General features: G+C 52.1%; 1 protein-coding gene across 1 annotated transcript; it reads left to right on the forward strand.

Moving 5' to 3' along the window:
- The first annotated feature begins 1266 nt into the window (after positions 1-1266).
- On the forward strand, positions 1267-11441 carry ephx4 (epoxide hydrolase 4). Its single transcript, XM_088927803.1, has 7 exons — positions 1267-1825; positions 2983-3068; positions 5414-5571; positions 7342-7470; positions 8011-8114; positions 9289-9437; positions 10583-11441. The coding sequence occupies exons 1-7, from the start codon at positions 1583-1585 to the stop codon at positions 10821-10823; spliced, it is 1110 nt and encodes a 369-aa protein (XP_088783929.1). The 5' UTR covers positions 1267-1582; the 3' UTR covers positions 10824-11441.
- Positions 11442-13004: the final 1563 nt, after the last annotated feature.

The following is a 13004-nucleotide window of genomic DNA, read 5'->3' on the forward strand; positions in this document are numbered from 1 at the left end:
AATGAGCATGATGGGATTGCAAGGCCATTTGTACTGAAACAAATCTTGTTCTGAGCCTGCGCGTGTTGCACCGAGACGCCAGCCATCGTGCTGCCTCCTTCACGCACACAAACCTCTTTGTGCTGGATTAGCTTACTTAAGAGGCAGCGGATGAGTTGCATCACTAGGGCACTTTCTAACCCTGATTTGTAAAGGGCTTAGAGCACACGATGAACCTGACTGGATCACTGAACTGCTGTTCTCTAGCTGAGTCCCTGCCTTTCACCTTTCCACTGGGGGAGAAGTGAAAGCTGGGGAGTGTGGCCAGGGCTTAATGAGTTCTTACATTATTGCTGGCAGGAGTCAGGGAGTCATAATGGAGATCACATTCGTCCTGATACTAGCTTACATGCAAGCAAGTTATAAAAGTTAAAGAAAACCTCCCTGTATTTCAGGAATGTTTGCAGAAAAATGGTTTGCTTGCATTTGCACGTCACTTTGGCAGTTGTAAAATAAACTCTTGAAATCCATGTTTTATTTTATGAAGCTTAAAAAGCAAAACTATAACATACTCCCTATTATGTACAGCGGTGGTTTCAGATCTTGAAAACCTTGACGCAGGCTAACGGAGAAGCCCATGTACACTCAGAGGGAGGCACAATTCCTTTTCTAGGAAAGGGCTGTTTTTTTAAAACAAATCCTCCGCTGGCGACTCGAGACTGACGCTCAAAGACAACCAGTAGCATCCGAACACAAACGAGCTGAGGGAAATGTTCAGAGACGGACACACGTTTCTCCTCGGAGAAATCCGGCGCCGACAGATGTCTTCTCTTGTGAAGTCTAATATTCCGGTGCATGGGTCTATTTCTTCTGAGATTAAGTCCCATTCATACTCGTGCAATTTAATCAGGCTTTTATTTAAAAAATGGCTCAATGAAAGGCATGTGTGAGTTTTTGCTTGATAAGTGTTTACAAGAGTGGGGAACCTTATGTGGGAAAAGTGTGAGTAATGCCTGCCTTAACCTCTTTAGTAGTGTCATGCCGAGAGCTGTAGTAAATCTGTATCTCGCGGTGATGCACGCATACACGCCCCAGGAGCTAAGCCGAGCAGCGTGAACACCCTGCGCCCCGGCGGCAGAAAATGCGATCACCTGTCTCGCCTGCTGGGCAGAGGCGCTTCTTCAGGGCTCTGGCGCTGGCGCGAGTCGTGCGTGATCCTGCGGGCCCGGAGCGTGAACCCGCGGATCCGCAACACGGGCACGTGGCACAGGTGTGCGCCGTGTCTCCAGAGCGCGCCTGCGCCGTCGCCGGCGGGGGGGTGGGGGGGGCAGCCCTATGAGCTCGGGTGGGCTGGCTTATACAACCGCCAGCTCCAGCCTCCCGTCACACGCACGCGTGGAGCCTGTGCGATTGCACTGAGCTCGCTTTCTGGCATCCTCCCGCCGGACCGCTGCGCTCCTGGCGGCCGAATGCGCGTCCGGAGGCGGGCCAGCGCAGTCCGGGGTGTGCAGCATCACCTGCGCAGCGCAGGGCGGTTGAGGGAAATAAGCCCAGCGACCGGGGCGATCCACACAGGCACAGCTCTCCCTGCTGTAACGTAAAGATGGCGAGACTGCTCCATAACTTACTGCTGCTGGCAGCCCGGCTGACGCTGAAGATTAGAGTTATCGGCTACTGGTCCTTGATATACTCTTATTGTGCCGTCTGCGCTTCCGTCGCCCTGCTGAAACTTCTGTGGACCATCCTTCAAAAGCCGTCGAAAACCTTCCAGTGGGGAGTCCGTGAGGCCCCCCCAGCCTGCCTGAACGACACGTCCTTGGGGACGCACTGCTACGTGCGCATCAAGGTAAGACTCTCGGAATGCACGGGCTTGAGCGGGGAGGACATTTTATTACACAGGCAGAAGGGCTGTACCGATGGAAGATGCGCCTTGCCTTCTTACCGGCCGGGAGGAAAACGATAGGAAAAGGGCCTGTCTGTGAATCTGACTGAAACGCTGATCGTCATGCGACTGGCCATTAAAGAAACGCAGTAACGACGCGCGAACATTGTTTTCTGAAGTACACTTTGTTTCAGTCACCGCTGGTGGTCCCGTTCCTTCGTGCCCCCAGCGCTCAGTTAGTGTTTCGTTTCCGAGCGAATGGTGCTGAAGACAGCTCCCGCCGCCCGGAGCACCGCCGCACCGGGACCCGCTCTCCCGGCTGCCTCATCCTCCCTGAAGCTGGGCTCCCGGCTTGCTCTTGCGGGGTGCTTGAGGAAACCACCGCTCCTGGCGGCGACGCGTTTCTTGAGTGTAGGTCACCTCTGCCTGGCGGGGTTAGCATACCTGTTCGGTTCCAGAGCCCTGTGAAATCGCTATGAATATCTCATTATTTCGGGTGTCACGGAAGAATTCGAACACAGCAGAAAATAGTCGTGCCCTAACTTTGTTTTGTTTTTTTAAATGCTAGGTTCCAGGGTGACCTCTTGGTGTACAGTCTTATTTTCCATCAGAGGTGTTCACGTCTTTTAGTAGTACACCTTTACCCCCACAGACATTGGATCGATAGTAATTCAGTTTTCACAGTGTGTCTGGGGCTTCTCCTGGACTGCGGGTGTCAGTTCGGAGCTGTCTGACAGAAACAGAGGGCAGGCAGAGACAGATACACCTGTCCTCACCCATGGCACCACCCCTGCTCCAGACAGGACAGGGCATCATCGGTGTTAAACATTCCTGAAACGTGCTGTAAATTCCGTGCGCGCTGTACATAATGTACAGTTCGTCCGAAGCTGTAAGTCTGGGAACAAACCACCTTCCCCGTCGCGGAGGTGAGGGAGCTGTGTGTGTGCAGGAGTTCCTGGTGTCCGGGCTCTGCAGTAGTACCAGTGACGCAGACAGGCACATGTCCGCTGTCGGGGTGCGTCCGAGAGGCCAGCGTCAGTCCCGCTGCGTGCCTGAGCTGGCCAGGGGGAGTGCGGGAGGCCTGTGATCAGCCCGCCGGTGGTCTCTCCCTGTGTCCGCAGGAGTCTGGGCTGAGGTTCCACTATGTGGCTGCCGGCGAGAGAGGGAAACCCCTGATGCTGTTCCTGCACGGATTCCCAGAGTTCTGGTAAAACGTCTGGCATGTATCCATCCATTCCTACATCCCTATCCACACGAGCATCTGTGCACTCCTCCATCCCAACGCACATCCCCTCTTCCTGCCATCCGTCCCTTCAGCTCCACTCCCGTCCACACGCACACCGTGGCTGGGAGACACAGGTAGGAAACTGGACCGACAGGAATTCCGGCTGCGGGTTAGAATACGTACACTGGCGGGGTCTCGGCACTTACTGTATCGTAATAAAACCCTGCCTCTGAGGGGCCACGCCCCCCCTGCACCCCAGATCGGGGGGGGGAGTGAGACACTGCACCAGAGACCAGGACCCTAATCTTTCAGCCTGGGCAACGTCAGTGTGAAAGGCTAAAACAAAGAGAACAGACCTCAGAAAGACCCACAGCTCTCCCTCTGATTCACTTGGTCCACCAGCAAGCGTCTGTCTGTGAAGCAGCGTTCACAGGGACGAGTCAGGACTCACGTGAGTGGTTCTGCTGCAGCAGTGGCATGCACCGCAGCTTTTGAACCAGCAGAATAACCCATCCTGGCAGGCAGGAACCAGAGGCGTTTGTTTTATGTTCCTAGTTTTTTCTCACTACCTGTGGGAATCCAGCTGATTTACAGCTTCCCTGACTCTTCTCCCTTTTAGGATAAACCCTTCATTACACGATGTGGACCAGGGTGCAGCTGCAGCTGGAACAGGCTAGGGTAAGGCTGTCAGCTGCAGTAAACTAGTTCATGTATGAATCTGGCAAACAGCCTTGTACAAAAGCAGACAGCAGTTAATTATTCAGATGGCAGAATCCAATGTGCATGGCTGCACATGTACAGCTCATGAGTCGCGAACAGAGATTAGATTCTCTTTCTCATTCCAAGAGACATTCAGAGTGATTTGGGTTTCCTTGGTTTGCTGGGTTTATTACCTCCAGCGTACCTCCGTCCTGAGCGAGTGTTACACAAAAGGGGAATTGAAAAAATCTCAGTGGGTGTGAAACTGAGAAGAAACGCTGGGTATTTATTTTTCTTTTAAAAATCAGAAACAAGTCCTTCTTTGTTTTTATTTTATGCTTTTAAGGTGTTGTTGTTTCTTAAAGTTGTGTAAGAGAGCTTTTCCTCAAGTCACAGTCTGAGAGCAAGAACCTGCTGGAGTTTAGAGTGATGTGGTCTGTTCATGAGCCAGCGGGCTCGAGGAGGTGCTGGTGATCAGCATGCCAGGGGGGAGATCACTGGACCTGCACTTTGGGCAGAGCTGGATACAGGTGGTGCGCGCTGAGAGTCATGGGTACTTGCTACCACCACAGAGGGGCACAGGAGTAGAACTGGATAGCACAGATTTAGTTCACATCTGAATGCAGACACGCAGCTCTGTGCTTGTCTGACAGTGTTGCAGAGTTCCACCTGGCATGGGCCTGGACTGGGACAGCCCTTACTGTACCTGCTTGCCGGACAGACAGGGGACAGAGAGACCGGGGACAGGGGACAGAGAGATCAGAAGACACACTTTGTCACACTTAACACAACAGTCTCCAGGGGTAGAAGCTGAGCTGGTTCGGCAGGCTCCACAGCCAACGGTGCAGTTAGCTAAACGATCTGTTCTTACTGCCTGTGTCTGCAGACAGCAGTAAGCACGAGCCCCTCGGCTGTGTTCACTTGTATCAGTTCTCTTATGTTCTTGCCTTTTTCTAAAGTATAAATAGCTGTTTTTATCAAGGGCATCCCCTGAACTGAAGGGCAGTTGTGTTGCCAGAAAATGCTGACTATAAAAGCTGCTTCTAACAGCGGGGAGTTTGTGCGTGAATGACCTAGTGTGTCATCATGCATTTTCTGCAGTTTAAATGGGGCCACTGTCCTTGTCGCCAGCACCCACGATCTGTCGGCTTCCCCTGCTTCTTTTTCCTTCTTTACATCCAAGAAAGATCGACTTCAAAGTACATCTAAAGAGCAGCCAGGAACTAGAATTAGTGTGCTATTTTGGTCCTAACAATTTCAACGCTACTTACCGTCGAAGCTAACGACCCCTTTATCTCATGCAGAGATTACCCCCCGCTGTGAGAGAGGAGGGTAGAAGCCCAGTTTGAAAGGTGTGACATGTTTAAGCGCGTGCAAGATCACGCGAGACCGTGGAGGGGGTCGCCTGCAGCCCCAGCATGGTGTCCAGGGAGGTGTTCTTGTGAAGCAGGAATGGGTGCAGCCGTGCAGACTTGGCTGAACGTGGACACAGGAGGCCGCCCCTCAGTGACCGCCAGGGCCGGGCGGGTGGACGCTGTGTCCGTGGTCTCTCTGTCCAGCGGGTGGGCCGCCGTCCGGGGGAGGTCTTCCGGCCGCCGTCCGCTGAGCTCTTCCCCGGGTCGCTGCAGGTTCTCCTGGCGCCACCAGCTGCGGGAGTTCAAGAGCGAGTTCCGGGTGGTGGCGGTGGACATGCGGGGGTACGGGGAGTCCGATGTGCCGGTGGGGGCAGAGAACTACCGGCTGGACCACCTCATCACGGACGTCAGGGACATCGTGGAGTGCCTGGGTGAGCGACCGGCCGCTCGGCCTCTCCGCGGAGCATAAGAACTGCACAAAGGCCGCAAGCGAGAGGAGGCCAGTCTGACCATGTAGCCCCCTTGGTCGATGGTGGAGTTGTTCCACACTCCCACAACCCTTTGTGTAATGAACTGCCTCCTGTTCTGAGTTTCCACTTCTGCCTCCTGGTTCATGTTCGTGTCTGATGTCTGATTTGTTTCATTCCACGATGTGTAGGAATCAAAGGGTGCCGGTGGTTCAGAGTGAAGTCAGGGCACCTCACTTGGCAGGAACCGGTTTCTGAAATGTTTTCCACCTCTCGAAAAATATCTGTGCCGTCTGAAACAAAAAAAAAAACACAACATCAGTACAGCCCCGTTCTTGCCCTTTTCTGGGTGTGTTAAATCACCCAGTAAAATCACTCAGTTCTTTCAGTATCTGGGACCTGAGGTGTGTCAGCAAACTGAGACAACAGCCTGCTCTTCTAAAACCACCTTCTCTGAGTTACATTTAAAGGCTTATTATTAGAGTTTTTAGAGTTTTTTTTCCAGTTTCCTAGACATCAGACTTTGCCAAAGCTTAACTGCAATTTCATATACCTCCCTACTTCCCACAGTCTTTTTTGGAGAAGCAAAGCACTATGATTAGTAAAATGCATCATGTTTCACAGGTGGGGAAAATGCTGTCCTTGGAGACACACATAAATGATCTTGGCCAGCCGGTTTCAGCAGGTACCTCAGGGTACGGCGAGTGGAACCGACCCCGTGTGGAGCAGGCTGTGGCTTCGCAGGCGAGTTTACAGGCCTTACCTGTCCCAGGGCATCTTGGGAAAGGGAGATTGGTGTGTTTCTGGAACTGTCTGAGCGCTTGAGACGGGATGAGTTACTGCTCTCTCACAGAGCCTCAGCCTCGCCAGATAGTCACTTCCCCCTTCATCTCTTCTTCCTCATCCCCTGATAACCGACTCTCTCTCCCTGCATTAGGAACAGAGGAACCAGTTTCCATTCTCCTGGCTCTTGAACTCCTTAGAGCTCGAGCTCATCCCCTCTAGACAAGTCGGGGAGAAGCGATACCCTCCCGGCAATGGGTGTGGGGGGCCGTGGAATTTCATGCTCTAGCTGGCTTATCCTTCAGTTTGCTGAATCTTTAGGGAGAATGAAAGATACAGGCGCCATCGATGACCCATTTCGGATCAGGTGACAGTTTTCTGTGGTCGGCCTCTCAGCCCAGGTCAGAGGAGGCATCCGTGTTGGAGAGGGCGGCAGCACGGATCAGCCCTGCTCTGGCAGGACGGCTGCCCCCCCCCCCCCAGCAGGAGTTTATCAAGGGAATGGGCACACTTCACATGTGGGCAGTACTTGTGCTTCTGAAGGCCACTGCAGGGTGGACCTGCTGTACCATAGGAGCAGCTCTTATATATGAACAGTAGGCTTAGTATAAACAGCTCCCTCTGCATGAATAATTCAGCACTGCTCCGAATGTGCGCTGCGACAGCAAGGCTTTCGAAGTGGACCTGCAGGCCTGTCGGTCTTTCCCGCAGGCCCATCTGCTCCACCGCCCCGTCTTGTAAGCGAGCTCCAGCTCCCACTAACGAGCTGGCGGTTCGTAGAGTAACGATGAGCTGCTGGTCTTCTCCTCTGGGGAGCAGGAGCTGGTCCTGTCCTTTCTGGGGTAGCTTGGTTCATTGGTAATTTCACAGCACGTGTGGAAATGCTGGTCCTTTTCAGAATGCAGCTGTCCTAGACTGGCAGCGGCACTGACAGGGTTTCTCTCTCGCCAGGTTATAACAGGTGCTACCTGGTCGGCCACGACTGGGGTGGTATGGTGGCCTGGCTGTTTGCTATCCACTACCCAGAGATGGTGACCAAGCTGATTGTCTTAAACTGTCCCCATCCCTCTGTGTTCGCAGGTAAGCCTGCACCCGCTGCATGCTGGGAACCTGTGCACCTGTGCTGGGATATAAGTTATCTTTTTGTAGAAGTTTTTGATAGGTCAGTTTTATTCCTTTTGGTTTTTTTTTAGTTTATTGACAGCAAGTGATAATGATATGTCTTTCATTGGAAAAAAAAAACGTCATAGCATGTTCAACCTCTCCCATTTCTACAGATCTGCAGGTCTCTCTGTTTCCTCTTGTTTTCTGCTTCGCTGGCTCTCGTCTAGATGCTCTTGCCTGTGCTCCTCCTCGGCTCTCTGCTTTCCTCCTCTCTCTTGTGTTTGTCAGCCCTGCTGCGTCTGTAATTCCTCCATTTCTGCCTCTGCCGACCAGCAGCCCTGAAAGCGTTTTGCTCAGTCAGCTTCCTTTCTCCAGCCCCATGAGAGCCCACCCTCCGGGAGAGACGGCGCGGAAATGTCCCTGTTTTTCTGTTGCTTCTTCTTCAGTTTTGTTCTTGCCCTTCGCGCAAGGCCAGCCTGGTGTCAGAGTCCAGCTGAAGCTTTTCTGTGCCTCCAGATCACGCTCTGCGCCGCCCCCTGCAGCTGGCGAAGTGCAGCTGCATCTTCCTCTTCCAGCTGCCACGCCTCCCGGAGTTAATGCTCTCCGTTGACGACTTCAAGGTACTCCTAGCTAGGTCTCCCAGCACAGCTCAGAAAGTTCGGGCGCAGGTTCCTGGCGTCCGCAGATACGTAGGTGGCTTTGGTACAGTACGTCCCGAAGGTGGGATACGTTCTGCTAGGTTAGAGGGTTTTGATTATTGGAGTTACGAGCCATCGCGGGCCAGCTGTGGAACAGGCCTTGGATTCATTCACCCGTCTCAGATCACAGCCCCTGCGCTGGCTGCTGGGGTCCAGGGGGCAGCAGAAGGAAGGCAGCTCCACGCTTGCAGTCGCGCAGTTTGGATTTGATTTCAGCCACGGGTGTGAAGTGATGGTGCAGCCCAGGACTCTTTAGTGTCAAGTAACGTCAGCTGATGTATAGCTCTGCAGGGTGCCCTGTTGCGGAGTGTGCTATAGCAAATATACATTGATTAATTTGGATTGATTAACTTTTTTCAGAGCTGGGTAAAGCACATTAAACGCTGGTGAGCACCTGACCAATCAGCTTTATTGACAGCAATTGGTCCCCTTCAATGCGAAAGCTAGGAAACTTACAGTCTAGACGGGGGCGTTCAGTGTGTTGTGCTTCAGCGAGACAGATTTTCCTGGAGTCTCACCGTTTGAGCGGTGAGTGCAGTCAGCTCTGTCCTTCCAAAAGGCCGCATGATTCTGTGCATCTGAAGGGCAGTAAAACTCTCAGCACAAGCTTTAGTATTCTCTCCATCTCTTGACGTCCCTGCACGTTTAACAGTTTTAATTTGCAACACAGCGGCAGTTCGTGGTCAGAAGGCTGAGGTGCGAGGGCTGTTTTACAGTATGAATCGCCGTACGTGCACGCTCTCAGTGAACGCAAAGCCAGTACTGACACTGGCCGAGTTACATCTCTTCTCGCAAGAGAGGGTTCATTTCACTCTGCAAAGATGCGGTAGTTCCAGCCGAGCCCTCCCCCCCTCCTACTCCCCCTCTCCCCCACAAGATAGTCTGGCTCCAGCCTGAGCCCCAGCCTCTGGCCCAGGTGCAGCCTCTGGCGAACTCAGCCTGCAGTTCACCGCGCTGCCACTAGGGGCAGAGCACAGCCGCCATCTTGGAGCTCCTACAGTACATGCAACTGCAATGCCACCACAGGCAGGTGTCTAAACCCCAGGCTGGAAAGTGCTCCTGGCACAACTGCTGACCGTCGCCTTATTGTCCTCAGGCTCTGAAGGGCTTCTTCCCCAGCCGGAGCGCCGGGGTACGATGGAAGAGCAGTTCTCTCCGCTCGGAGGACACAGAGGCCTACCTGTACGTCTTCTCCCAGCCTGGCGCCCTGACCGGCCCCCTCAACTACTACAGGAACATCTTCAGGTACAGAGCTGCTGAGCTGCATGGATTTGGAGAGATACGCCTTGTGTGCGTCCTCTCTGGTGCTCCCTGGGAAAATGGCCTTTTCCATCACAGATTCAGACTCATTGATGGCGCAGCGAGCAGGTGGACAGCCCGCTGTCCTGGAGCCGGCAGAGACAGGAGGGGTGTGGGGGGGGTGTGCGCTTCTGAAACCAGTTCAATTCCCCCGACACGACTTGCACACCCTGAGGGGCTGCTCCCTTTAAATTGGACCTCATTTCACTATGTTACCAATTGGAATTTCAAACCCTATTTGGTTCCAAACGTTTGTCTCTATTGGCGATGGAATTCAAACGGTCCCGTCTCAGCGAGCTACTGACGAGCTTGCGCGTAGGCTGCGTCCAGCGAGCACCATGTATCAGCGCTGCCCTCTTGTGGTGCAGTCTGGTATTGCACATTGTGGATTTCCATTTCTGCTCATTTTTCCCTTTGGGATCCACTTACTGTTGAATTATCTCGTGTTTAAAAGGGTGTACGGTATATATTGTCATTGCCCTCACGTACTTTATGAAAGTACGTTCATTCCTTTGGTCCAGTGTTGAAGTCACATACTTCTAAAAGAATAATCAGATGATTCCATTTCCATTATTTCCCTTCATGTCTTCTCACACAGTCCTGAGACGTGAAGATATATGTGATCAAGTTCCTTTACATTTAAAACAGCAAAGAGGCTGTTTGATGATACAATGGCTGTGACAGCAAGTCTGTGCAGTTAGTGAGATCTACCAGGCAGGGAAAATGTGCTTAATTCTAACCCAATAAGGGTTACACAGTAGCCGTCGCATTTAATGGATTTACATAAGTCTTTGTTCGATGCGGAAATGCATTGTGCTGTTAAACATCCTCATTGAAAATCATCCCAGGAGCAGTTCAGGACCAGGCTTTTTCTAACAAAATAAACTGAAGCCGTTAGTGATTCTGCAGCAGTGGTATAAAACAGCACAGAGCCCCACCCCTCCCTCAGCTGCCTCCTGACTGCAGCAGCGCAGCTGGAGAGGGGCAGGAGGCAGGTGAGCTGTGTACCTGGAGGAGCGTGTCAGTATACCGCACGCCCTCTTCTTCATTTCTGCTCTGAGGGCTCTCACGCGTCTGCTCTGGCTCCGCAGTTCCCTGCCCCTGACCCAGCAGGAGGTGAGGTCCTCGGTGCTGCTCCTCTGGGGCGAGAGGGATGCCCTGCTGGAGCAGGAGATGGCGGAGGCCTCCCGGCTCTACGTCCGGAACCACCTGCGGCTGAACATCATCTCCGGCGCCGGCCACTGGCTGCAGCAGGAGCAGCCGGACATCGTCAACACCCTGATGTGGACGTTCCTGAAGGAGGGGGAGGGCTGGAAGTGCTGCAGGAGCTGAGCGGCCGAGCGCCCCCCCCCCCCGCAGGGCCAGCAGTGCGGTGGCCGCTGGATTTTTACACACTTTAAATATTTTTTTAAACAAGTTTATCGAACGTGAAACTCGAAGAAAGCACATTTGATCATTTCAGTGCATTGCACCATTTAAAAAAAAAACACAACTTTTTGCACATATAACATTCGCCTTAAAATTTGTAAGTCAGTGTGGCGTGTCCAGACGGGGCAGAAGTCTCCTAGTGATCTGTATTGTGTGGTGCCTTTGACTAATTCCTCCGTGTGACGATGACACGTGTGCTGTTTCTGTGACTGTCCCCGAGCCAGGGAGCTGTGTGCTAGGTGTCACAAGAGGCCAGTTTCTTTTAAACTGGACAGAACTATTGGAGCACTCTTCTCTTGCCTTCTGTATCAGGTGATGTTGTCTTAATAAAAATAGCGTTCTTCATATTTGTATTTTTGACAATCGTTCTACTCTTCTGGAATATTGTTATCGTTTTACCTTCCTGTACATGAAGTGATCGTTGAATATTGTAAACTTTTGTATCCCTTCCTGCATTTACTAATTCACTGAGCCAATTCTGCGCCACATTCATTTTTTAAGCAAATAAATAACAAAGGAAATTCTGCCCATCTCTGGTCTTCCGTATGTATTCCGTTCTTTAGACGTGTATGAGACGCCTGTATTGCCTTCCTGAAAGTGACCAACAGCAAGAGATCGTCTCGGCTGGAAGCCACAGACAGCTTCGTGAATCTGGTCCCCCCTGGAGGTTCCGGACTAGATGAAATCAGAAAGGATTCGTCTCCCTTGTTCAGCTGATCTGAGAAGTCAACACAAGAGACCTTCGCTGACCTGTTAGCCGGTTGGTGAAAGAGTACTCTGTTTCATCAGACTAAGGTGTTTTTCCAGATGCCCTGTGAGGGTGGTACAGTGGTGTGGCGGTGAGAAATTCCTTCACCTTCCCTGGCCGGATCGACCCCCATTTTCATACTTATTAAAAACGGCAAAAGTGATAGCTGATGCGACAGTTAAACGCCTTGGAGATGCAAGTCCGAGTTATTTTAAATGTGTCTGCAGGCGTGGCTCAGAGCCACAACCCGCCCTACCGCCTGCAGGTTCATTCCCGCAGCAACACAGCGTGGTCCACTTCCTCAGAACCGATTAAACACCAAAGCTTGAATTTATTTGAACTGGTTATTCACAAATAAGGTTATTCACAAAAGTAAGGCAGGGGTAGCTACAGTACATGCAAAGCCAAGGTGAAGAATTTTATTCTAAAAAGCGAGGCTAGAAAGGTGCAGAGGTCGCGTGTCCTACAATACCCGAGATGCTCTGAGCGTGTTGCATAATGGTTACCGTAAACTCACAGCAACGCGCATCGTTTGTGTCAAACAATTTCGTACTTCTTTTGCGACACCTCGCTTTTATATCCCTCCCATTAATTCCTGCAGTTACATTTGGTGAAAAAAAGAGTGCCGGCACGAACGAAAGATAGACATGAATCACCTAAAATGCGCATGTGAGGTTGTAATTGCTGTATCATGAAATCGGATGACTCAGATTCCAATCTTGAGGTGTTTTGCTAATTCACTATAGTCTACCCACTATCTAGCTCTCTTGAGTGCGTATTCCGTTTCATACCTAAATACGTTTATGTTAGATGATGGCTTGTGCGTCTGCAAGGCAAATGCTTGTACATTAAGCCCAGTCGCACTAGGACCCAGATTACGAATGCGTTTATTGACGCGACTGTACGGTAGAGCGGGGGCGGGCGTGCGCGGTTCCGCGGGGACGTCACCGGCTCGCGTGGCCGCTGTGTTTGGAGCGGAGGGCGAGGACGGCGCTGGGCTCTGCTTGAGCTGATTCGGGTCGGGCAAGATGTGAGTTTCCATATGGTGCATCACGGGGGCGTGATCCACGGGCTTCCGACAGTTCACACGTGAAAGCAAAAGCACTTCATGTGTCCTCGTGCAGGTTACAAACTGCACAGCTGAGCAGGAATAACACAGCACAAGTGCCTCTCCCCTAAGTAGGTGAAGTGCTTTTTAAGCAGCCCATGGCGTCTTGGTAGCTCAGTAGCTCTATTTTAAAGTCTTTGCACTGCATGGCGAAGGTGGTGCATGCATTACGGCCGTGCCGTGGACCAGCAAGTACGAAAGTGAGATCGAAGACTTCCCTCCAGCGGTG

The sequence above is a fragment of the Atractosteus spatula genome, chromosome 11 (assembly GCF_055471065.1).
Source record: "Atractosteus spatula isolate fAtrSpa1 chromosome 11, fAtrSpa1.hap1, whole genome shotgun sequence".
Lineage (NCBI taxonomy): Eukaryota > Metazoa > Chordata > Actinopteri > Semionotiformes > Lepisosteidae > Atractosteus > Atractosteus spatula.